The following is a 24,037-nucleotide window of genomic DNA, read 5'->3' as shown; positions in this document are numbered from 1 at the left end:
ACCTCGTCCATTCCTTAGAGTCGCCCTTTTATTCGGCCGTTATCTTTCTATTTACTCACTTTATGTAAACACCTTTGCTTACATATGTTCATTTACTCTGTTGGAGGTGATAACGGGTGAAATGCACTCTGTGAAATAAACCGTACTTAAAGTCTACGGTTGATTTGGATCAGACATTTTGTTTTTATTATCTACAGCTGTTAAAATTTCACCCTCAAGTAAACAGAAACCTGTTCGTCCGGCTGGACGAGTGCAGAATAAGAGACGGCAGCACAGACCACAAGACACGCATTCATACAATCAACTGTTATTTTATATTTTTTTGCATTTTACAATTCAAGACCGTAGCATTAACATGCATTATCCTAAAACACACTCAACACCACACTACCGATAAAACAAATCAATTCTTAAAATCAAAAAAAAAAGAATAATTGAATAGCAAATGATTTTTTATAGTATTTACATTTTTTTTTTTCTTCTTTAAATTCAACTCTAAAAACCTCTGAAGTCCATTGATCAAGTAAAGGAAAGTTAATGATTTAAGCGCTCTAGAGCACAAAGCCTCAAACGTAATATGAAGTAAGCTAAATTATACTGTGGTTTTATGACGCTAGCTTCACACCCATAACTCCAGCAGACACATTTCAAATCAAGTAAAAATAAAAACAAGAATAAAACAATAAATTATACTACCTCTGGGTGTACAAATGGGACTTGAAATAAAGCTTCCCACTTCAAAAAATGTGTCATAATTCCTGCAGGTGTTAATTTAAAAACCAACATGAGAGGTTTAGCTGTGATGTCTGTCGGTCTGAACATCTGGGCACATCTGTTAGTGAGCAGCAGCCTCGGGGGGGTCAGTCCTTCACAAATCTATGACTGCAGCTGTCAAGCGTGATTGTCGTGATAAAAGAAAAATAAAAAGATATTTACGTCTCGAGAAGAGATTAAACCTGCGAATGGTGTCAAGTTTTAAAAAAAAACGCTTTCAAACCCCAAATCATGAATTGTGGGAAGACTTTAAAAAGTGAAATTTGGACTATTGTGTCTCCGACCGACGGCCCTCCTGTCCTCACCGCTGAATCAGATTAAGGCACTCAAGACAATCTGCAGGATCTCTTATCTTGGCAAACTAGAATCACAGATCAACAGGCGGAGAGCTCCTTACAGACCGGAGCTCTTTACAGATTGTGCTCAACAGAAAAGTGTTGAAGAGTTTTGGCATCTGAGAGAATAAAAAGAAAAAATGCAGGGAATGCATTTTTTTTTTTTAGTTTTAGTTTTTTTTTGTTGTTTGTTTTGTTGTAAACGTTATACGAGCCGTCAGGCGCACAGATGCCGGCTCACTGCCTATGCTTGCTTGCTTGCTTTGCAAATGAAATGCACAGATAAAAAACAATCAAATTAAGTTGACCGCACTCCGCCTCTCTTCATTCCCAAAAACGGCTTTTGACCGCTGAAAAGAGCGAAACTCTGATCTCAGAGCTGCTGCAGCCGCCTCACTCTACACGTCTTCTATCCAAACCCACGCCTAAACCGGAGGGAGCTTCATTTATTTGGTGCAACACTTTCCTTCTTGGCGGCTCCGGGCTCGGCCTTCTTCCCCTGTGCGGTGGCGGTGGCGGTGGTGGCGGTGGTGGTGGTGGCGGCGGCGGCGGCCGTTTTCTGGGCGTTGTCTTTGGCTGTGCTCGGTGCGGCGGCGGCAGCGGCGGCGGCGGAGGACTTGGAGGCCTGCGTGGGCTTTGAGGTAGTGTTGGAAGGATGTCGCCGACGCCTCCCTTCATCCCCAGCCGAGGACGAGTGACGTCTCCTCCTGCCTCCCTCCTCTCCCATCGGGGGCTGCGGACACAAAGGTCAGAGGTCAGAGTAGACGATGGCCACAGACACATTTTACAACCCTTAGAATTAACTCCAAACGTTCCAGTTGTCAACTTAAACAAAAGGAAATCCAACATAGTTTGGAGATTCGTTTCTAAAAATAGACATCTGAGATACTTGACGTCAGTTTTGTTCTCATGAGACGTGGACCCTCACCACCACCCTGAAGTCCTCCAGGTTCTTGAACTGGGAGAGGTGTTCCTGCAGCTTCGGGTCGATGGGCTGTTTCTTCATCTTAGAGTATTTCAAGAAGGCCCAGAACTTCTCAAGTCCGTACAGCTGACCTGCAGGAGGACCAGACAGCACAACGCACAACGCACTTAGTACAAAGTCACAGTTCTTTGTCAAATACCACCTTCATCACGTATATATATATATATATATATATATATATATATATATATATATATATATATATATATATATATATATATATATATATAGAGTATACATACGTCACATGATGTGTTTCTGTCTAACAAACTAAAGCCACAACCCTTCAGCTGATTAAACGCCTTCTTATTTATCAGATGAATCTATTTCCCTGACACTGAAATAACTGGCGAGAGCTTTGAGAGAAGAGCTGGAGTCACATGGAGCCGTCCACATCCTGATTGGTGCTTTGATAACCTCTTTGATAACCGCTGCTTGTGACTCATGAGCGCAGTTATCTGGCTCGTGACCGCGTCGGTCCAAGGAGGACTTCAGCGTTCCCTTCATCTCTCCGACAGATCGGGTTTGAATAGGAACCGAAATAACTCGGCCGGAAATAAGTGGCTGCTGAAGTCTGAAGCGGCAGTCCTCCGGAGACCGTTTGAGAAATCGACTTTAATCCCATTTTTCTTTTCCCTCTTTCCACACATTCAGCTTAGGGGGGGGGGGGGTCTGCAAGTGAACTTTTAAGTCGGGTCAAGCAGGTTTACGGGTCACGGTTGTGATATTTTAGCATCTGTAAGCTTATAATTATATAAAGTGTCCTGTGAGTCATTTTAATTTGACTTGACAGTTTCACTTTTTTCCCCCCTTTTTTTGGGGAAATGTTTACAAATAAGAAAAAGTGCAACATTGAGGTTTAATGGAGTTAAACCACTACATTGTGGATTATTTAGATAAGTATATGCTACTTATCTTTTATTTACATCATGTCCGGTAGTTGTGTTTATTATTGATTTTTATTAAAGTTGTGCTGCAGTTAAAACTTGAGTGGATTATGCAAATACAACATTATGGGTGAACCAAGTTTGTGTCTCCGTGCTGTAACAATGAGCAGTTATTTTATTGTGAAAATCCCGGTGAGCCGGTGAGCGTGTTCAGGACCACTTCTGGTTCTGATTACCTCTCTCAAAGTCCTTGAGGGTCTCCTCTTGGAAGTCCTTGAACAGATCCAGCCTGAATCTCTTCTCCAAACCGTAGCTGTAGTATCTGAAGAGACACTCCAGTCCGTACCTGCAGAGAAGGGAAGGGGGGGGGACTAATATTTACCTGCACTCTGACCACAGACACAAGTGTGTCTACATGGACAGGATGTGATGCGTTACGTCGTGTTGTGACTTTTAGCTGAGCTTCCTTTAGCACAACGTTAAGCTTTTTACTTCTGATGATTGTGTTGATTTGTGCATCATAAACGTCTGTTTGCCACAGAGTTCATTTTCTGCAATAATCCAAAATCCAATGTTCCTCCTTTTCCTCGAGGAAACCAGTGCGATGCTAACATCCTGTTGTTCCACAAGAATAATCCACCTCAGCATTACTAGAACACGGTGACAGACCTACATCGGGGAAAATGTAAAAGACGTGTGGAAACAGGCCGATGTGTGAACAGGTGTGACGACGACGAGCACGACCACACCTGTGTTGCTTCTCACGTGGGTCCTCCCCCCCCCCCCACCGAGACAAAACAAAGTTGGGAGACTTCATCAGGGATTCCTCGTGATGAGAGATCTCGTGGCGTGTGAGTCAGACAGTCATGTAGTCAGAAAACCACAACGCCTTCCAGACACGTAGAGGAGTGTGAACTTTGCTTCGGCTCATCTGCAGCTGTTTTCCTCAAAATCTCACAGGCTTTTAAATGCCGTTAATGTCGCCGACGGAGGAACCGGGCGGACGGGTCGACCGGTTGGATGAAGACGAGCTGATGTGGTTTGTTACGGTGTCAGTGGACCGGTGGCAGCGGGAGTTTCAGGGCGTGTGGTGTGAGCGCCATCCAGACAAGAATGTGGGTTTGGCAGGCGATATAAAACCGCTGGTGGCAGAAACGGCCTTAGAGCCGCCTCCCCTGTTGACACGCGGATGTAAGTCAAGTTGACACAGAGAGGGGAGGGGAGTCTTTCGCAAATAAAAGCCTTTCTGCACTGTTTGCAGGTCAAGCCATAAAAAGCGGTGATATCTCTGTACGTCTCTGTCCCCATGAATCTCACAATGAGACTTCACAGCTGAACGGTTCTTCAGAGTTCAGCAGACTTCCTCCCTCAGTCTCTGACGAACCATTCGGCTGTGAAACACGGCACTGACCTGTATGAAAGGCGCTATACTAATAAAGTTTGTCTGAGTTTGAACACTGTTGGGACAACAGAGTACAATGTATAACATGGGCCTAGTCGGTTTTTTTAGACGTTTTAATGTCCTCCTCACCTGTAGTTGTCTTTGGCGTCCTCCAGCGCACGCAGTTTGAACTCCTCGTACATCTTCCGGTTGAAGTTGTCCCTCAGGAAGAAGGACCAGAACCTGAACAGAGTGTTCATCTCCTGAGACTGACCGATGCCCAGCCGCTTCCTCTCTGCAGAGAAACAAAAAGCACCGACTTTGTGAGTACGAACACGTCTGCAGTCCATCTAATGCTTGCGGGCGGATCTGTCCTCCGTACCGTTGAGGCAGCGGCGCAGGTACTTGTGGTATCCCTGCTGGGTGAAGCCGTTGTCCCTCAGCAGCTCGTGGGACGGATGCCAGAACTTGGGCAGAGAGTGGGGGGTGCAGCCGTAACTTCCCGACAGCGGAGCTCCTTCTGACGGGGAGGCGTTGGAGCTGCTGTAGTCGGAAGGAGGGAAGACGTTTGAGTGACAGCTCCTATTAAAAATCCATCTAATCCCATTGAGGCATGTTTTTATTTACTGTATCAATTAAGCCCTTCTATACGCTGTGATGTACAACCAGCTGTCATGTACGGCTGAAACAATCAATCAGAGGACCGGCGGGAAATCGTTAGATCCCAAAACACACCTGCAGTACCGCTTACCACCACAAGAGAAGGAACGCAGAGATCTTTAAGATCCTAACTTAAAGTTATTATATTTGTTATCTTCTTATTGAGCGATTCACGTCTATTAAGCGCTTTTACAAACTGCACCGTGTGGCTGTGTTAACGAGGAAAAAGGAAGACGTCATCTTGTCTTTACTTGCAGAACTTCACATTAAAATGACTCTAAAGTTATTTGTAACTAATACCATTTGTGGAATGTAAAGGACTTCAGCAACTGGTTTTGTTAAAGAGAAGTGACTAACGGTTAAACAGTTAAAGACGGAAGTGATCCGTTCTTCTTCTTCCCCAGTTTATAACTGAAACAAGTGACAAGCAGCATCTTTACAGTCACGAAGGAAACCCGGACCTGATGGACGCAGAGCGCGGCCGGTGCTCACGAGAGTCCATCACCCAGCCGATGTGGGCTTCCTGCGGAGGGTTGGAGCTGTGGCGGGTCTTCTTCTTCCTCGGCGTCTGCGACAGGAAACCACAACAACGACAGATTCATGTTACAGAGAGCCGCTTCACCAGGAGAGGACAGAGATGAACCTCTTAGCTGCAGAAAGCCCCTGATAACCGGCACACTGGACGGTTTGTTATAATCTGAATGGTGTTGAAGGCTTTGTTGTTTGCTCGTGTAAGTGGACACCTCAGAGGTGGCATCGGGTGAAAAGAGGCCTGTAAACTCCATCTGATACGCGTGAAAACAGAGAAGTATTTGCAACTGTTTGTGTTTAACGACCATGTAAACATGCAAAACAGAAAACGGGTCGGCAGCGGCTGACAGTCTAGAGTCCGATGTCAACAGCTGCACAAACAAAAACTGTAACATTCAAATTAGATAGCAGGGAAACGTCGGCAGGCCTAGAACCGGGAATCGCTGTGTATTTAATCTGGGTCTGTCCACGGTGGACCAGGTCTCTGCTGGAGGATCTGGGTCTGTCCACGGTGGACCAGGTCTCTGCTGGAGTCTGAGCTGAAGGAGTTTCTGGTGAACCTGCATGAGTTCATCTGATTTCACCAGAATCCGACCCGGTGGCACCGATGACGAGCTTCAAGAATAACTCTGTAGAAACAGAGAATCTTCTCTCTGATGGTCTCTGTACTGATGGAGGTCTGATAGAGGATCAGGACTAAACCGAGACCTCTAAGTAAATCCTAAGTTCTCTAAGTTCTTGGACATGAAGCAGCGTCTCTTCCCCCTGGACCCACCTGTCCATCGATGGTGCCGCTCTCCTTCATGACGGGGTAGAAGCGCGGCGTCTTGTTGGGGTCCTGGCGCCCGGGGGTGCGAGGCGTTCGGGGGGTTCTGGGCTGGTGAGCGACGGGCGACTCTGGGACCGTTGTAGGCAGAGAGCGGGACAACTCTGCTCCGCTGTCCACTGAGAGAAAACGTTGAACAGAAACACATCATTAATACTTAAAAGCAAAGCAACCGTTTGATAATCGTCTCATCGTTTGCTTTTAATCTATATATTGAACTCAAGTATTCTAACGCTCATATTCTTCACAAAGGTGGTTATAAGTGAGTTTAATAGATGTTGAAATGTATGAAACATGAGGCTCACCTGGCAGAGTCGGGACTTCCTGGTTCGGGTCAACGGGCACTTTGGGGGTCAGGGTGTCAAACTCGTCTTGACTGATGACGTTCAGCTTCTTGAAGTTCTCCACTTCCTGCTGGAGATCACAGGTACAAATACAACAACTTATTGTAATGCACAAAACATACCTTTATTTAACAGCTAGAGTTTACATCATTTCATTCTAATTATCTAATCATACTTTAATAAAGTTCTCTGTGAAGGCACTTTTTAAATCATGATAATATTCTTTATTATGGTTCGGTGGTGAAAATTATTATTTATTTTTTTATTTGAAACAAATAAAAAGACATTTTAATTGTTGGACCATTTGTCCTCGTATTGTTTTTTTTATGTTTCTTTGGTTTTATTGGATTGTTATCGACTGATTTTTTGCAAAATTTTTGGTCATTTTATTTTTGTCGTTAGTTGAGTTTTCATTCGTTTTGGTTTGAGGGGGATGTTCAAACGTCTTCATTGTCTGGATTTCATGCCGTGTTGTAACATAATGATGAAGGCAGCATGCTGATGGACTCTGGGTTGAGTAGAGTCGACAGTCTTCCTCTCGGTTCGGGGCTGTTGACACCGATAACACGGCGACACGGCGGTAAGAATACGGACTGCCAGCAGCGCCTGAAGCTCGTGTGACACACAGCAGATGTGCAGCGTACTTTGAACTTTACACGTCGGCGTCACAAAATAAAAATATCCAGGTGACCTTCGTGTGTGTGTGTGTGTGTGTGTGTGTGTGTGTGTGTGTGTGTGTGTGTGTGTGTGTGTGTGTGTGTGTGTTTATGTGTGTGTGTGTGTGTGTGTGTGTGTGTGTGTTAAGACGTGACATTTCCCACATGTGGCGACATCAACGACGACCTTTGAGCCGTCGAAGGAGCCGACAACTAAAACTCAACCACACAATAAATAAAGTTGTTTGATGAATTGCCTTTTGACAGTTTGGGGTTTCAGCTTTTACACAATTCACATTTTATCACCACGGACGGTATTTACTCAAGTCCTGCTGACTGTGCAGTTTTGAAGCACTTGCAACTTGACATATTAACTTTATTTCATTTCAGAGGGACAACTTTCACTTCCTCTAACTTCCTCTAACTTTCACTAAAAGAGACTCATTTTGCTCCATTTTCTCCAACAAGATGAAGGGGATCCAGCTTTTGTGTTCCTCTGTTGATTAATGTGGCTCTGGATTGCGTAGCGTTGTGTAACACAGACGGTGTTTGCACACGCTGCGTTTCTGCAGACGAAGCAGCTTCACTGCTCTGTGGAAGCAGCAGCTGTGGGACACACACGTGTGTGTGTGTGGGAGCTCGGACAGAGGGCTTCATTTCTGTCCCTCTGCACAGCGAGAGATTCAACAGCTCTGTCAGGAAGTCTTCATGTCAAAGAGTTCAGAGGCGTCTGAACACCTGAACCGTCCTTTTAATTAAATGTCGTGTTCCTCACCAGAATGAGCTGAATGATCTCATATTCATCTTTACAATGAATCTTTGCATTCAACCCTCCTGCTGCCGCAACGTTTAAAGATCTCTGATCAGTGTTGTGAGAACGACTGCACTGAGTCATAAGAATCAGTCTCAGGTCTTCTGGACCCGTTTTGGCCTCAAACTGTGGAACGGATGAAGAACGTGGAGTGTGTTCGAGCCCTTTGACCCACTGAGGGAAACAACACGGCAGCTCATTCAACTACAGGAAGTGAATCACGTTTAACGACCGCTGAACACCAACAAAGAAGCCTCCATCTTCTCTCAGCCACTCATTACTCCCACTCTCCTTCTCACCAAAGAGAAATGATTGTTTTGCTACTTTACTTCAGTTTTTACATTTCATGTAACTTTATACTTCTAACCCACATGTCAGAGGCTTAACTTCACTGCATTTATTTTATAATATTAGTTACTAGTTCGGCTTCCTTATCAACTCATAAACAATGATGTATTATTAAGGAAGTATAGTCCTATTATTAAGTATATAAAAGAGTTTAAATTACCTCCACCTTTAACATGAATGCATCAATAATTCAAATACAATATGAGTGGGATTTTTATTTGAACGTTTGAAGATGGAAGTAATGTCAACGATCTTTATGTTATTTCAAAACAGAAGTTATACTTTTTTTAAAGTATTATATTTTTAACATTTTCATAATTTTTTTTTGTTTTATTGTTTCTGTTTTTTATCTGCTATTGTTTTTATGTAAAGCACTTTCTAACCTTGTTAAGGAAAGTCCTACATAATTATTTATTTATTATTATTATTCATATATTTTAATTGATTATTATAGTTTATTATTGTTGCTGCTGCTGCTGTTGTTATTATCATCCTCATCATTATTCTTATCATTTGTATTATTTGTCTAATTTTTATTGTTATTATTGTCATCATCGTTTTCATTATGTTTATCATTCTTTGTATTATTAGTCTCATTATTATTATTATTATTATGGTTTTTCATATATAAATAAAAAGAAGGAATGTAAAGAATTTGCCAGCAGCTCGTGAATCAACATCTAACAGCTTCATCTTAACTTCATGAAGGCGCCAGTCGTTTCCTCGGTGTGCTTCCTACCTTGCTGCACTCGAGCGTCTCCTCTCCCTTCCACAGGTCCGTCTCGTAGTAGAACAGCCCGTCGTTGATGGCCTTGGCGAGGTCCGTGGTCAGCTTGGCCCGGGACTCGTGGTTTCCCGTCCGGTCTCCTCCGGGGTGCTTGCGCATGTAAGGCGGCGTCTGCGTGACGATGAGGATCTTGTTGACGTCCTGGTCGTCCAGCTCGTAGTCGGAGTCGTCGTCCGACCAGTCGGTGAACTTGTTCTTCCTCGGCGCCATCTGCTCCATCTCTTCGTCGAACAGGAAGTCCAGCTCCTCCTGGTCGGGAACGGCCTGATGAGCGGCCGGGTGGCTGCGGGGAGAAGCGTCGCTGCGCTCCTGGAAGACACGGAAATCAATCAATGACGGACCGAGAGGAGCACCAAACCACGGGGCGAGAGACAACATGGAGAATAAAGGAGCGTGTTTATAAAGGAGCGTGTTTATAAAGGAGCGTGTTATAAAGGAGCGTGTTATAAAGGAGCGTGTTATAAAGGAGCGTGTTTATAAAGGAGCGTGTTTATAAAGGAGCGTGTTATAAAGGAGCGTGTTTATAAAGGAGCGTGTTTATAAAGGAGCGTGTTATAAAGGAGCGTGTTATAAAGGAGCGTGTTATAAAGGAGCGTGTTTATAAAGGAGCGTGTTTATAAAGGAGCGTGTTTATAAAGGAGCGTGTTTATAAAGGAGCGTGTTATAAAGGAGCGTGTTATAAAGGAGCGTGTTATAAAGGAGCGTGTTTATAAAGGAGCGTGTTATAAAGGAGCGTGTTATAAAGGAGCGTGTTTATAAAGGAGCGTGTTTATAAAGGAGCGTGTTTATAAAGGAGCGTGTTATAAAGGAGCGTGTTTATAAAGGAGCGTGTTTATAAAGGAGCGTGTTATAAAGGAGCGTGTTATAAAGGAGCGTGTTATAAAGGAGCGTGTTATAAAGGAGCGTGTTATAAAGGAGCGTGTTTATAAAGGAGCGTGTTATAAAGGAGCGTGTTATAAAGGAGCGTGTTTATAAAGGAGCGTGTTATAAAGGAGCGTTTATAAAGGACCGTGTTTATAAAGGAGCGTGTTATAAAGGAGCGTGTTATAAAGGAGCGTGTTTATAAAGGAGCGTGTTATAAAGGAGCGTGTTATAAAGGAGCGTGTTATAAAGGAGCGTGTTATAAAGGAGCGTGTTTATAAAGGAGCGTGTTTATAAAGGAGCGTGTTATAAAGGAGCGTGTTATAAAGGAGCGTGTTATAAAGGAGCGTGTTATAAAGGAGCGTGTTATAAAGGAGCGTGTTTATAAAGGAGCGTGTTATAAAGGAGCGTGTTATAAAGGAGCGTGTTTATAAAGGAGCGTGTTATAAAGGAGCGTTTATAAAGGACCGTGTTTATAAAGGAGCGTGTTATAAAGGAGCGTGTTATAAAGGAGCGTGTTATAAAGGAGCGTGTTTATAAAGGAGCGTGTTATAAAGGAGCGTGTTATAAAGGAGCGTGTTATAAAGGAGCGTGTTTATAAAGGAGCGTGTTATAAAGGAGCGTGTTATAAAGGAGCGTGTTTATAAAGGAGCGTGTTATAAAGGAGCGTTTATAAAGGACCGTGTTTATAAAGGAGCGTGTTATAAAGGAGCGTGTTATAAAGGAGCGTGTTATAAAGGAGCGTGTTTATAAAGGAGCGTGTTATAAAGGAGCGTGTTATAAAGGAGCGTGTTATAAAGGAGCGTGTTTATAAAGGAGCGTGTTATAAAGGAGCGTGTTATAAAGGAGCGTGTTTATAAAGGAGCGTGTTATAAAGGAGCGTTTATAAAGGACCGTGTTTATAAAGGAGCGTGTTATAAAGGAGCGTGTTATAAAGGAGCGTGTTATAAAGGAGCGTGTTTATAAAGGAGCGTGTTATAAAGGAGCGTTTATAAAGGAGCGTGTTTATAAAGGAGCGTGTTATAAAGGAGCGTGTTATAAAGGAGCGTGTTGGGAAAGGAATGTTTGTAATTTTTATTATAAAAAAACCCATATATTTTACATATGCAGTTATTACTTCTATATACAATATCACAAAATATCTTTACATACATTTTTTTGTTCTTGATCTTTTTAACATCTGTCGTCACGTTTACAACTGATAAACTGATAAATAAAAAATAAATGAAATATGATAACATCAAATAATTTCAATCAAATTATTGGGAATCTTCTGCTTCGTTGCTACAAGAAGATATTTTGAAAATCGTATATAATCATGTGCCGCACGGCTACGATAGATTACGAACAATACTAGGATAGAAAAGGACAAATGTTTGACATAAACACGTTGAAAAGTAAAGTGAGATTAAAAAAACAACTCATGAGCAACAATGACAACTGAGGGAGAAAAGTTTGTCAGTAAATATGAGAGACAGAGGAGCCAAACGGGCCGGAGAAGCAGAAGAAGTGATGATGAAATACAGTAAAACTCAGAGTGAGAGGAGGAAGAACTCAACTGCAGAGAGGAAGAGGAGGGGTTGAAGCGCTGAGGGAAGAGAAGAGGCGACAACACACACATCATCATCAGCAGCAGCTGGCTGCCGGATGAACACAGAGAGACGAAGAGGACGGAGGACATGAAGAAGACGCGATGAGGGGACGGACAGGGATGAGGAAACGCTTGAAAGACTTTACGCCGATTTTGGACTCGGTACCTTTCCGGAGGGCTGACGGTGGCGCTTCTCCACCTGGATCCAGACGTCGGGGTCTTTGGCCGGCTGAGCCTCCTGGCTGGAGGAGCTGGTGGGTTCAGCCGAGTCCTGAGGCTCGTCGCGCTCGGGAGGAGTCTTCTTCTCCTCGGGCGACGAAGCTGAAGGGGCCCCGACACATCACACACACACACACACACACACACACACACACACACACACACACACACACACACACACACACACACACACACACACACACACACACACACACACACACACACACACACACACACCATTAGACAACCTCCAACGCGGCGTTAACGTCGGCTCTCATTTAAAGCCGCGGGACGTCTTTCAACTTGGTCAACAAGAAGAGCTCAACACTGACCTGAGTTGGTGGAGCTGAGGGTCTGTCGGGGAACGAACTCGGGACAGTTGATGAGCTGGGAGAAGTCGGTCCGGGGGGAACCCACGACGGCAGGGGTCGGGATGGGCCAGCGCTCCGGGTCGATTTTACAGCGAACCTTGTTGTCCACCAGCTCCACCTCTTTGCTGCTCTTCAGCGCCTGGAGATGTGGACATTCATCAGATTCATTAAAAAGGACAAAGTATCTTTACCAGTATTATTCCTCTCATTTAATTCTCTCATTATGGGATTAAAACTTAATTATAGGCAAATAAGAGCGGCGTCCGTTAGAGGCGTGGCCTCTTTGTTGCGAGCCGATTGCTTTGTCCCCAGAAGCGCTGCAACCCAACCAGTGAACGCTTGCAGCGTTCACTGGTTGGGTTTCAGACTTTCTCGTTGTAAAAATACCGTCAATTACCCGCCATTTTATTTACTTTAAATCATCAAACATCATAGGCGAAAGGCATACAGATGCAGCACTCACTGTACTCTATGTGTTCGTGATTTTTAATAATTAATAAGAAGAAGAAGCTCAAAGGCATCGGCGCTCGCGTTTGTTAAATATTCCCCAGAAGGCGTAAGAAGCATTTTGTACTGTGAAGAAGCAAGACGACAGGAAGTGTAACCGGTAAAACGCCATAAATCAACTTCAAACAATGACGAGGAGGAATTTTAATTAACCGTAAACCCGTATATCATATTCACTGACTGCTTTACAGCCTTCATACGAGCCCTGAGAGGAAAGACGTCTTCACTGCATCGTAAAGAAATAAGGTTGAATATACTGAAAACTATCTGACTTGACTGCCGACATTTTTACTCAAATGTACATTTTTTAAAAGTGTTTCTAAAGCGAGTATGAACTACGCTTTACACACACACACACACACACACACACACACACACACACACCACACCACACCCACACCCACACCCACACCCACACACACACACACACACTCTACCTCCATGATGAGGCTGATGTCCATGGTGAGGGCCTGAACTCTGTGGAAGCTGGCGATAAGGGAGATGGGGAGGAAGCCCTGCAGGTCCATCTTCCTCCTCAGGAAGAAGTCTCGCTCCAGGTTGTGGAGGCTGAAGTAGTATTCACTGGAAGAGGAAGAGGAAGAGGAAGAGGAGCACAATGTGAGTCGGTGACAGTTGATCCGGATCACACTGCTGCTTAAAACCAAAGTAAAAATGACATTTTGGGACCGAAACTCAAAGTACCGGGAGTTTTAAAGTACTTTTTTGACATCTTACTTTGAGAAACATACATTTATTATTTCATGATAACAAATAAAAGTTACTACAAATAAAAGAACTCAATGTCTCAAATCAGGAAGTTTCGAAGTGCTCGACAGTTGTACGAGTAAACACCAGATAAGATCAGACTTTATTGATCTCTGGAGGGGATTCAGCTGTTGCAGCAGCTTAACGGCTGAAATAAGTTCAGATAAATAGGGGAAAGTTTAATATAGGTGAAATGTAGTCAAATAGTTTAATATTTTATATGGTAAAATGTAACCAAAATATCAACATTCCTAGTTTATAAACCAGTTATTTTAGTGTTTTAATGTGCAGTGAAGTCAGAATTATGTCTAGAATGCTCCTCTTTTTTATTATTATTTAATTTCCATTAAAGCAGAAGTGACAGTGGTGTGATGTGATGTTTTGTGTAATTTATTACAGGTTTGTCATTATATAGAAACTGTCACTTTAGAATTCTTCTGAATGTTCTTGTGAGCCACAATAAATGTAGAAGGTTGTGACTGGAAAACCAGATCTGTAGACGGGAGAAGCTCTCCGTCTCTCAGAGTTACAGCACTTAAAGACAGACCACACACACACACACACACACACACACACACACACACACACACACACACACACACAGGTCTTTGCGTGGAGATCAGCCTGCAGGCGGTGGGCTGCCGTTGGTTCATGTGGAGTAACGCCGGCTGAGTGAGCAGTCTGAATAATGCTGAGGGAGACGAGAGAGGAGAAGACAAGAATGTCTCCCCCTCCCTCCCTCCCTCCCTCCACCCTCCTCCCTGAAACACTGTATTTCTTCCTTTTTTATTTTTTTTACATTTCCTCGCTCAGCCCTGCATATAATTCATCCCCTGTCCCCCTCCGAAGCACTCAGGCTATATTTAGGAGAGCGCCTCACCCTCCACTGCTCTGAAATGAGGCCAGAGCTGTCAGTCAGAGCGAGAGGGAACGCTGCCCCCTGCAGGACACAACGCAGCCAGAGGAGCTCCAGAGAACACGCGCCGCGTTCACTGCTCCTCGGCCATTCAGACGCTCTGACCTGCTCACCTGTTTGAGTCTCAGCTTATAAATAACAGACAAGACAATCTGCCTTTTAAACATATTGAGGGTTTTACAGAAACAACTCAAAGTTCAGTTTTTATAATAGAAACTAAACTGCTTTTATTTTGCGAGAAGGGAAACATTGAATATCAGTCTCTGGTTGTAAGTCAGTCGTCTGTTATCTGAATTTTTTAACTTTTTGCTCCATTTTGTTATATATAATATATATATATAAATATATAATTGATGCTTGACTAAATCTCATAGAAGAAATGTCTCAAAAAATGTGAAGTTACATTAAAATGGAAGAAATCATTTTAGTATTAAGGCCAAGAACCCTATTTTCTTAGAGAGGTGGATTCCTGCGATGGTCCCTTGAATGGAAACATGCACTCAAAGTATCATCAGTAATAAGAAGGCTGCTGGAGAGGAAAGATCGACCATGCTGAATTGTTGAAGCATCTCAGTAGAAGAAGATGAAGGATATAAACGTCTCGCTAGGACTACTGGTTGGTTTATGGTCTGGTTGAGTTGATCTGGACATTCTGAGGTCAAATGTTATTCTAGCGGAGAAACCTTCCAGTCAGAAACGATCAGTCGCGGTGGTCGTCGTCGAATACTCACATCTGGCGTCTGATGTATTCTTTGAGGAGCTTTTCGTCCACAGAGTACATCTGGACCTTGCTGCTGCCGTCGTCGTAGTAGTAAACCATGTTGTTGGCCTGAACGGAGCCGTCGGACGACGGGGAGTCCCGGAAGCTCTGAGAGTGTTCGTAGCGGCCTGAAGGAGACGCGAGAGGAACATTCACTGAATAAGAGACGAGCACTAGGCTCTATGATTTATTGTTTTTAAGTAGAGACACAACACGAGTGTGTTTAAGAGGTGTGAGTATCCGGTGTAAAAAAGAAGCTATAAACTACCTCGTCCACGGCCTCTGCCACGACCGCGACCTTTCCCTCGGCCTCGTATTCCTCCGCGAACGCTCCCGCCGTCGCTCCGGACGCTGGCCGTGTCGTCCACAAAGTCCCGCGGCTCTCTTCTCCAACCTGACGACGGGAAAACAGGAAAACACAAAGAGCTCCGTCACACATCTCACATAGTTCATCCCAAAACTAGAAAGTCTGATAAAAACCTGATGGAGTCTAAAGAGCAGAAGAACTACGAGCTCGATACAAAGTATTACAAGTTAAGCCTAAGGAACTCTAAACTCTAATACTAATAATGACATTAGAAGACGCTTTCATGTTCTTTATAGTTCCTGTCATCGTTCCAACTGGTTCTAACATTTTAATATTCAACAGTTACTCCGGGAATAGCGGTCAGTTGATCGCAGGTCGTCAAGAAGCTCTCAGTCAGACCATCTAACCTTATCGTTAACGTGATCGGAGTCAGGATCAATTCATCTGCAAGTTAGTTTTGTTTGGGCTTCAATAGGTCAGTAAATAATGACAACTGTCAATCACAAACTCCAAGAATCAAAGTCTTTACTCATCGTGTTTTGTCTGAACATGAGTCCAAAACACAAAATAAATCTAATCCAAGGAAAGAGTCATGAAATAAATGCAGATCATTTGTCTGTCTCTTGACTAATCACTGAAATGACCGTATCTGTTTCTGAATAAATTAATCAATTGAGGAAAAAATCCGTTAAGTTCAAGGACTTTGGATCAGAAACCGGTCCACAGAATGTCAGATTCAGGTTTTCCCCTCAGGACAGTGATTATCATAATCATCATTTGAAATACAAACACTTCTTTGTGCGTTTGAATTACCATCAAACCATTAAATGTGGTGCAGCTGGAGTTTATTTACAACCTGTGTGACCATCTGAACGCTCACAGATCTCAGAAGACAAGAAACAAAAGAAAACAAGAACAAACGATATGATTTTAATATTCACTCTGCGGTTTACGGCGACGTATCGCAGGTAGAAAAACAGATGAAGTATGGAGCCGGGGGCGGAGGAGGGTAATATTCAGAGAAATAAAACTCAACATTTAGATGGAAAAGCTTCACTTTGCATCCGAACACAGACGCCACCGACGCCTCGTCGCTGCTGAAGTCGTATTCTTATCGTAACGACGGAGGCCAGAGTCCTTTAAGATACATATACAGCTTCTCTTTCATGTTCCTATATGAACATAAATCAATAATAATTCATAAATGTTGAACTCTGCAGCTCATGTTTTAACGGTGGCGTCTGTAGTGTGATGAGGCCTAGCAAAAAAAAATTGACAAAAACAACTATTTTTTGAGCAAATTTAAGATTTAATAATCTCGGAAAAGTTTTTCCTCTTGTAAATTTAGGACTTTAATCTTGTAAAAAAATCAGATTTTTCTCTGAATAATACCTCACTGTTTTATTTAAGTACAATAGCCCAAACTGGCCGCCGTAGATACGCGTTAGTATGAAGACAGTGGACAGACAGACGAGGTGAGCGGGTGAAGAAGCACAACAGAGACTGACGGCGTGAACAGAAGACCACTTACTCCTGCCGCCATCATGCGCCCTGTTATTGTGGAGCGTGTGATTGGGCGACGCCGGGTCGTGCGAGTCGCTGGTGGGCTCCGTGTCCGGACCCCCGCCGGACGTCTTGCCGCCGCCGTCGTCCCGGGACGCGTCCTCCATCGGCAGAGAAACCCACTTACGTTTGTTACCTAGCGATGATTGCACACCGGAAAACAGAGCGGGAAGAGTTTTGTTCCAAAGAAATGAAGGGAAAGAAACGCTGGAAAACCCAGTTTGAGACAAAACAAATCATCAACTCTGAAATAAAGATCGACCGGCTTCCAAAAACATAAAACTCAGGAGAATGATTTTTAAAAAAAGGACTTAAAATGTGGATCTATGGTGGATGATTTCATCTCATTTTGGAACAAAACTCTCCACTTCCTCTCCGGTTTAGACACTCTGGAGCTGATGAAGAGCTGATGAAGAGCTGGGGTCTCCATAAAGACTGGTGCCTGGTAGTTTCTTGTATTTAAATGTTGTGGTGGGAGCGAATCAGATGAAGTGCAGCACATGAGATTATGAGAGCAGAACATGCACCGACCGACGTGACCAATGGGCCTCATGCTCCCTCTACGCAGCAACCAAGGATGCGAAACACCGAGAAAACAGCTCAGTCGATTCTTGAGAATACAACATTTCAAAAAGCCCCAAAAACTATTAGATTATGTGGAGATGAATCATTTCACAGCAGAGCAGAAGAAACGCATCTGAAGCCACTACAGTTGTTCGTTTAGAAAGGGTTCAAAGAGAGAAGCGGTCCTCACCCTCGCCTCCCCTCTTCTTCAGGGCGGCGTTCTTGGCGTCCTGTCCCGCCTTGGACTCCCCGTCTTTGGGCAGCTCCCCCAGCGGGTCGGGCTGAGCCTCCTGGTTCTCTTTGCTCTCTCCTCCGTCGAGGCTGCTCTCCGACTTCCCCTCCATCCGATCGCTCCTCTTCTCCTTCTCTCTGCGCGAGGACGAGGCCGGCTTCTTCCCGTTGTTGTTGAGGACATTTTGTTGCTGCTGGGAGACGGACAGACCCGGGTTCTGAGTACATTCTGCTGGTGAAAGGTCATTCTCACACATTTGAAGTTGGTTTGCTTCTGCTTGTTCTGTGTCCTTAGGTCACAAGCCACTGCTCTAATGACTCTTTACTGTCACACTTCTTCTGGGTCAAGCAGTGACTTTTACATTTTGGTTTTCTAGCAGCGTTCTAAAAGTTCCACTGTCTTTATCTCGACTTCGGTCCGTTAATGAGACCTGAAAGAGTGACTCAAAACCACAGAGACTTTTTTATTTTAGAAGTGTTTCAGTCAAAGGACACGTTTAAAACGATTAAACTCGACTAAATCAAAGAAAACTTCAAGAAGACCTGGAACGTTATTAAAGTATGTGAAATCATTTAGCATCTAAAAGTTGGACTCAAACTGTTTTTGACCATGTGACCACGAACTTTAAAAAAAAAAAAATGTAATCTTTGATGCACCACATCTGAAAAGCTCCGTCACGTGAGCAGAAACAAGAAACGCTCTTCTGTAATCAGAGCAGTCGGTTTATTAAAAGAAGCAGAAAACACCGAAGCACAAGTTGTCTTTAATGTTTAATCTAGGCACACACACACACACACACACACACACACACACACACACACGTCGTACCTCTTTGGCCAGCTCACCAGGCGTGGGCCAGTTTGTGATGTCACTGAAGTCTCCGGACTGTAAAACATTGAGAGAGAAAGAAGAAAACAAACATCAACACCCAGGAAGGGTCACTTCACCAGTCAGCTGGACTCATTCTGATCATTCTAACGCTTAACGGTTCCTCCTGGTCGAGGCCGGCGTGGAGGAGAAGGAGGTCACCGCCGCTCCAACCGTCGGGGAAACAAACAACGGCGATAAACCGGCCGAGTTTCCACCTCTGAGAATGTTGAACATTTGGACAGCCTGATAGGAGAGCAAGGTTACACAGACGAGGCTCTGAGCCGCACACAAACACTGCAGCGCTGACATTCAAACCAGCTTTATGCTACAGCTGTAGTCCAAGTGATGTTCCCAAATCACAAAAACTACCGTTTTATTAACTATCGGTGAAATATGCAGAGATAACTTCTGATCACCTCAAAGGAAATGAAGACGTTCACACTGAATATGAATATCACACGGATAAAAAAACGGTCGTAATTACATCAACTAATTAAGTTGCGCCTAAATTGTCAAATTGTATTCCTCCTTTCAACCGTAACAAAAAGGCAGCGCAGACCAGATTAACTCCTTCCCTTCTTAATTTTCACAATAAAAGCCTAGGACATATAATGTTCGCAGAGAAATACTCGGTGTGTAAAGGCCTTTGTACGCTTAAATGATGTGTTTTTAATTATTATTGAACATTTCATTTTCAGCTGATCTGTGGAGTTTCTGTTTACATTCACCGTTTCTCACAGATGAGTTGAATCAGTTTCCAAAGGTGTTTTTCATTTTGAAGTTTTGTAAATACTAACTCTTCTTCTTCTTCTTTACTGTATTTGGCTTCTATTGTTACATATTTTAGTAATTCCACCAACCTGTGAATCAGTGGAATAATGTTAGCAGGAAAGAGAAAAAGTTATTAAAACTTAATTAAAAATATAAACTCAGACTTTCTGCTTTGAGAAAATAGGATTCTCCAGAAATATAAATAAATCTACAATGAAGGGAAAATAATAATAATTAGACAAAAACAAAAAAGAATTTGGTCTCATATGAGACATAAGAATATCTTTATCAAGAATGCATCCAGGTTAAAATAACAATTCCTGCTAGAATCCACTTTGTTTGAAAGTTATCAATAAAGTCACATTACAAAGAACCAAAGAACTTAAACTGGAGCATCAAAGAGCCACACCACCGACACACTCCGCTCCTCACAATGACACCCAAACTCAGACATCGTTAATTAATACTCATCGGTTCCTCTTCAAACCTTTAATATTAAATAACCGCGGTGGAGAAACTAGTCCGGCGAGTAAACCAGCTCACCGACGTCAGCCTCACACCAGAGACACGCTGGTCTGTGTGCAGCTGAGCCCCGGGAACTTGTGACTAAAAGCTGAATTCAAACATAAACGTGCGCTCAAGATCGAGACATTAAACAACTGAGCATACCGGCAACATGCGCCGATACTCAGTGGTGCTTTAGGGTTTATCATGCAAGCTGCATTAATGGAATTAACCCTTTCATCTGCAGTATTCAGACACCTTTCGTTTCAGATCTAACTGAAGTAGAGAGCCGTTACCTTGCTGGATTTTCTCGTCCTGGGCTTGCTGGCACGTACGACTTTCAGGGTGTTTTGTTGATCTGCAGACACAGAATCAAAAAGCGACATCATCACACTTTGACATTTAAATCCCCCCCCCCCCTTTTTTTTTAAATCAATCAATTCAACGACACACCCCCGACCCCCCCCCCTCCAGCGAGCAGGTTGCTCAACACTGGAGCTGAGAAGAGCTCGACTCGTTCACGCTCGGCTGTGCAGCGCTGGGAGGTTTTTCTGTCAGCTCAGAGTGAATATAAGTATGGGGGGGGGGGGGGGGGACACGAAGCGACTGAACAAGTTGAGGGTGTTTTGTGTGCAGCCGGCGGCGGTATGCGGCTCCGCAGCCAGCTGCATGCTGGGAGTGGCCCTCAGCAGGCTGGCAGTGCCTATCGCTCTGCAGAGGATGGTTGGGGTTGATAAGAGATAAACGGGTGTGTGCTGACCGGGGCCAGGTCACCCAATCACAAAAGAAGAACTACTGTTTTAATGAAACAGTGTGTGTAATATATATATATATATATATATATATTTTATATATTGATATTACTTTATATTTATATCAACCGGGATGCTCTCTGAGCCGGCGGTACAGTTCCTCTTGTAAAACGATGCCGGTGCTCTCGTCAGAGTCCAATATAGCTCCGCTCTGGACACCCCGAGCTCGGACACACACACACACACACACACACACACACACACACACACTCAGTTTAACAAAGCTAGGTCACACACATATCTACCACTAGAATGAAGCAGCAGCCTCTATCAGTAAGTTCTTACATGTGAAGTGAGGAGTTTTGTTTCCTTCAGCTGATTGATCCATTAGCTGATCAGAGAGTTGTCTTATTCTGTCTGTGTGATTTTAAATGTGTATTATTTGTTTTGACAGACAATTTATGTCACTTTTTTTTTAAGGTGACATAAAGTTTCTATAAATAGACACAAAATGAATCAAATATTAAAGGGCTACTGCACCTTAAAATAAACTTCCATTAAGTTTAAAGGCAAAGAAAGTGAAAAGGTTAATACTGAAGACATCCTGAAAAAAAACACTGTATCCTACATCTCCCATGATGCAACAGTGTCTTCCATTACACCCTCCATGCCTGATAAACATTCACCTCTTTTAAACTCAGTGTTTTTGTATTTCTTGTACCTCGTGTTTCCTTGTAAACGACGTTCAGAACAAAAGTAAATTTTCAGTCAAAAATGATCTTTTACTGGTAAGAAGTTGCTGCTTTTCTTTGTCAGATAAACTGTTTTATATCTGTAGTTCTCTTTGACTGGTGGTCTGATGACGTCACATTGGGCTTTATTTTTTATCTCTATTTTATTATAGTTATACCTAGAAATTAATCAGCGGTTGCAGCCATAATTAAAAATGTATAAATCAATAGTTAAAGCCATTCAAAAAGCACAAATTGGCAAAACATTTTGAGGCTCATTTATCAATATTTTCTGTCATTTAACAACTATTGATTTTATGTAAAGCACTCTGCTTAAATAATGTGTATTATTGTTATTATTGCTGATTAAAATATTATTGTTACTGGTTCTCTGTATTCCATAGAATTTAAAAGTGTGGATTTCAACATGTGTCTGGAGCAGATTTGCGCACTTCTAAGGGCCTCATTTCCTACAATTAATGATGAACTGAAGCCTCACAAATACACTAATTAGATTCACCCAAAGTAAACACAATAGTTCACAACCCTAGTCTACTGTAAGTCGTCCAGCTGTCCGGCCACCGTGTTCACACACACTTTCACTGGTGACACTGGAGAGCAGGAGGCTGGTGGGAGGACCTGCAGGAAGCCCGGCCATTGGACATGCAAAACGTGTCTCTACAGCAGCAGCTAGCCTCGGCTGTCTTAGCTCGTTCGTGTTTTTAAATACACCAACACAGCACCGACACGAGGCCCATTTTGGCTTCTAGGATTGTTCTTCCCCTCCCCACGTGCTGCATTAAACCAAAAAAATTGTGGCTGAAGCAGCGCGAGGGGCTAGATGGCGTGTAGAAGTTACAGGTAGAAAAGAAGTAGCAGTCAACACGTGGTGCACGCGGAGCAATCCGAGCACAGGTGGGGGGATGGTGCACACATGACCACCATCAACACCTCTTGACATTCAAGTTTGAAAAACACACTTCATTCAAACCAACCTTAAAAATAGCACAGATGAGGAATGACGGGACATTAAAAGTGATTTTTTTTTCTGTGCACAGAAGCTGTCAAAATGATGCAAACAACGTGCTCAACGACTGCTGCTGGTTGTCGAGCTGTTTTAGGCAATTAAATTAAACTCACCTTTCTCCGGAGGGCCGGTGTTGTTGATGTTGTTGACCGGCACCCTGCCCGTTGTCCTCTTAGTCCACGGGTTGACTTTGGGCGGAGGAGCCTCGACAACTTTCCTCTTCACCGCCTCGACCGCAGAGTCAGCAGCGTTGCTGCTTTGGTCGTTTTCTTTGTCGTTTTCTTTGCATTTCTTGTGCGTGTCCGTCTCGGAGGAGCCGAGGCCGTCCGCTAGCTGCTTGTTGTTGTCCGAGGAGCCCTTCTGCAGCGGCTTCTCTTCTTCTGGCTCCGGAGGCCCCTCGGACTTGTTGTGGTTCTTCTTCTTCTTCTGCTGCTGCTCCTCCGCTCCTGTCAAACCCGAGGAGGCAACAACAACCTGGCTACACTCGACCTCCGTGGACATCCTGCTAGTTTCCTAACAGCAAGCGGTGTTAAATCCAGTGTGACTAGTTGGTCCTCGAGCTGTTATCCCGGAGAAAAAAAAAGTCGCGAAAAGCTCGTGGGTAAACAACTTTTTTTTTGGGCTGGACCTCCTCGCTAAAGCCAGCTAGCCAAGTAGCTTCTGAAGCTAACTGTTAGCTTAGCTAGCGACCATGCAGAAGATCGACGAGCTTAAATGTTGTTGTTTTCCGCACGAATCGACTGTTTCATATCAACAAGTAGTTACCTCAGAGTCTGTAGTCGGTCACCGCGCTTTCGCTGGTTCACGTGCGACGTTTCTCTAACTTTTTCCCCCAAAAAACAAAACTACTACAGCGACCTCCTCGCTGTCTGTGTCTCTGGTTTCAACTCCACGCTACCGAGCTACAGAGCTCGTGCAGCCAGCTGCTGGTCTGCCTGTAAACAGTGACTCTGCTGCCCCCGGCGGCCACGCGGCGGTACTACAACACATAGATTGATACTACATTCAACAGTTTTTTTTTCTACAAATGAAATAAAAGTAGCAATACCTCAGAGTAAAGATACTGTTACAAGTACAAGTCCTGCATTCAAAATATTAGTTAAGTAACAGGACAGAAGTACAGCAACAACATATACTTAAAGTATCAAAAGTAAAAGTACAAGTACCTATAAAGCAGAGAGCCTTGTCAGCAGTGGTGGAGGAAGTAGCCACTCAGCTTATGTACTTAAGTAAAAGTAGCAGTACCACAGTGTAAAAATACTCTGTTATAAGTCAAAGTGCACTCTAAAATATTACTCAAGTAAAAGTACAGAAGTACAGCAACAACATATACTTAAAGTATCAAATTTAAAGTACTCATGAAGCAGTAGTGGAAGAGGTAAGTTTATTTAAGTATCAACT

General features: G+C 43.5%; 1 protein-coding gene across 4 annotated transcripts; it reads right to left on the bottom strand.

The window, feature by feature from the left end:
* Positions 1 to 295: 295 nt before the first annotated feature.
* On the bottom strand, positions 296 to 23,524 carry larp1b (La ribonucleoprotein 1B). Of its 4 annotated transcripts, none has more exons than XM_068717566.1 (19): positions 22,750 to 23,524; positions 20,423 to 20,484; positions 18,810 to 18,866; positions 17,940 to 18,174; positions 17,154 to 17,321; positions 15,584 to 15,709; positions 15,287 to 15,443; positions 13,312 to 13,456; positions 12,329 to 12,506; positions 11,944 to 12,098; positions 9,278 to 9,634; positions 6,685 to 6,793; positions 6,329 to 6,498; positions 5,484 to 5,590; positions 4,745 to 4,905; positions 4,513 to 4,657; positions 3,218 to 3,327; positions 2,038 to 2,165; positions 296 to 1,842 (listed from the first exon to the last, which is right to left on the bottom strand). In XM_068717566.1, the coding sequence occupies exons 1-19, from the start codon at positions 23,135 to 23,137 to the stop codon at positions 1,552 to 1,554; spliced, it is 3,249 nt and encodes a 1,082-aa protein (XP_068573667.1). In that variant the 5' UTR covers positions 23,138 to 23,524; the 3' UTR covers positions 296 to 1,551. The 4 variants fall into 4 exon arrangements, with proteins under 4 accessions (XP_068573667.1, XP_068573668.1, XP_068573669.1 ...); XM_068717567.1 differs by having other exon boundaries at positions 6,685 to 6,790; XM_068717568.1 differs by having other exon boundaries at positions 17,940 to 18,171.
* Between the last annotated feature and the right edge of the window lie 513 nt (positions 23,525 to 24,037).

Source organism: Cebidichthys violaceus, unplaced genomic scaffold, assembly GCF_023349555.1.
Source record: "Cebidichthys violaceus isolate CVI_PGR_0920_01 unplaced genomic scaffold, fCebVio1.0.p SCAF_22, whole genome shotgun sequence".
Lineage (NCBI taxonomy): Eukaryota > Metazoa > Chordata > Actinopteri > Perciformes > Stichaeidae > Cebidichthys > Cebidichthys violaceus.
The sequence above is the reverse complement of the archived record's forward strand: the minus strand, read 5'-3'. Positions and strand labels throughout refer to the sequence as shown.

What these genes read in the sequence shown, in the direction of transcription:
- larp1b (XM_068717566.1), bottom strand. Translation starts at nt 23,137, where the DNA reads ATGTCCACGGAGGTCGAGTGTAGCCAGGTTGTTGTTGCCTCCTCGGGT. An exon ending in TGGCAGAGGCCGTGGACGAG is followed by an intron (nt 15,444 to 15,583) that starts GTAGTTTATAGC and finishes CGTCTCCTTCAG; the next exon opens with GCCGCTACGAACACTCTCAG. An exon ending in CCTCAAGGACTTTGAGAGAG is followed by an intron (nt 2,166 to 3,217) that starts GTAATCAGAACC and finishes GTCCTCCTGCAG; the next exon opens with GTCAGCTGTACGGACTTGAG.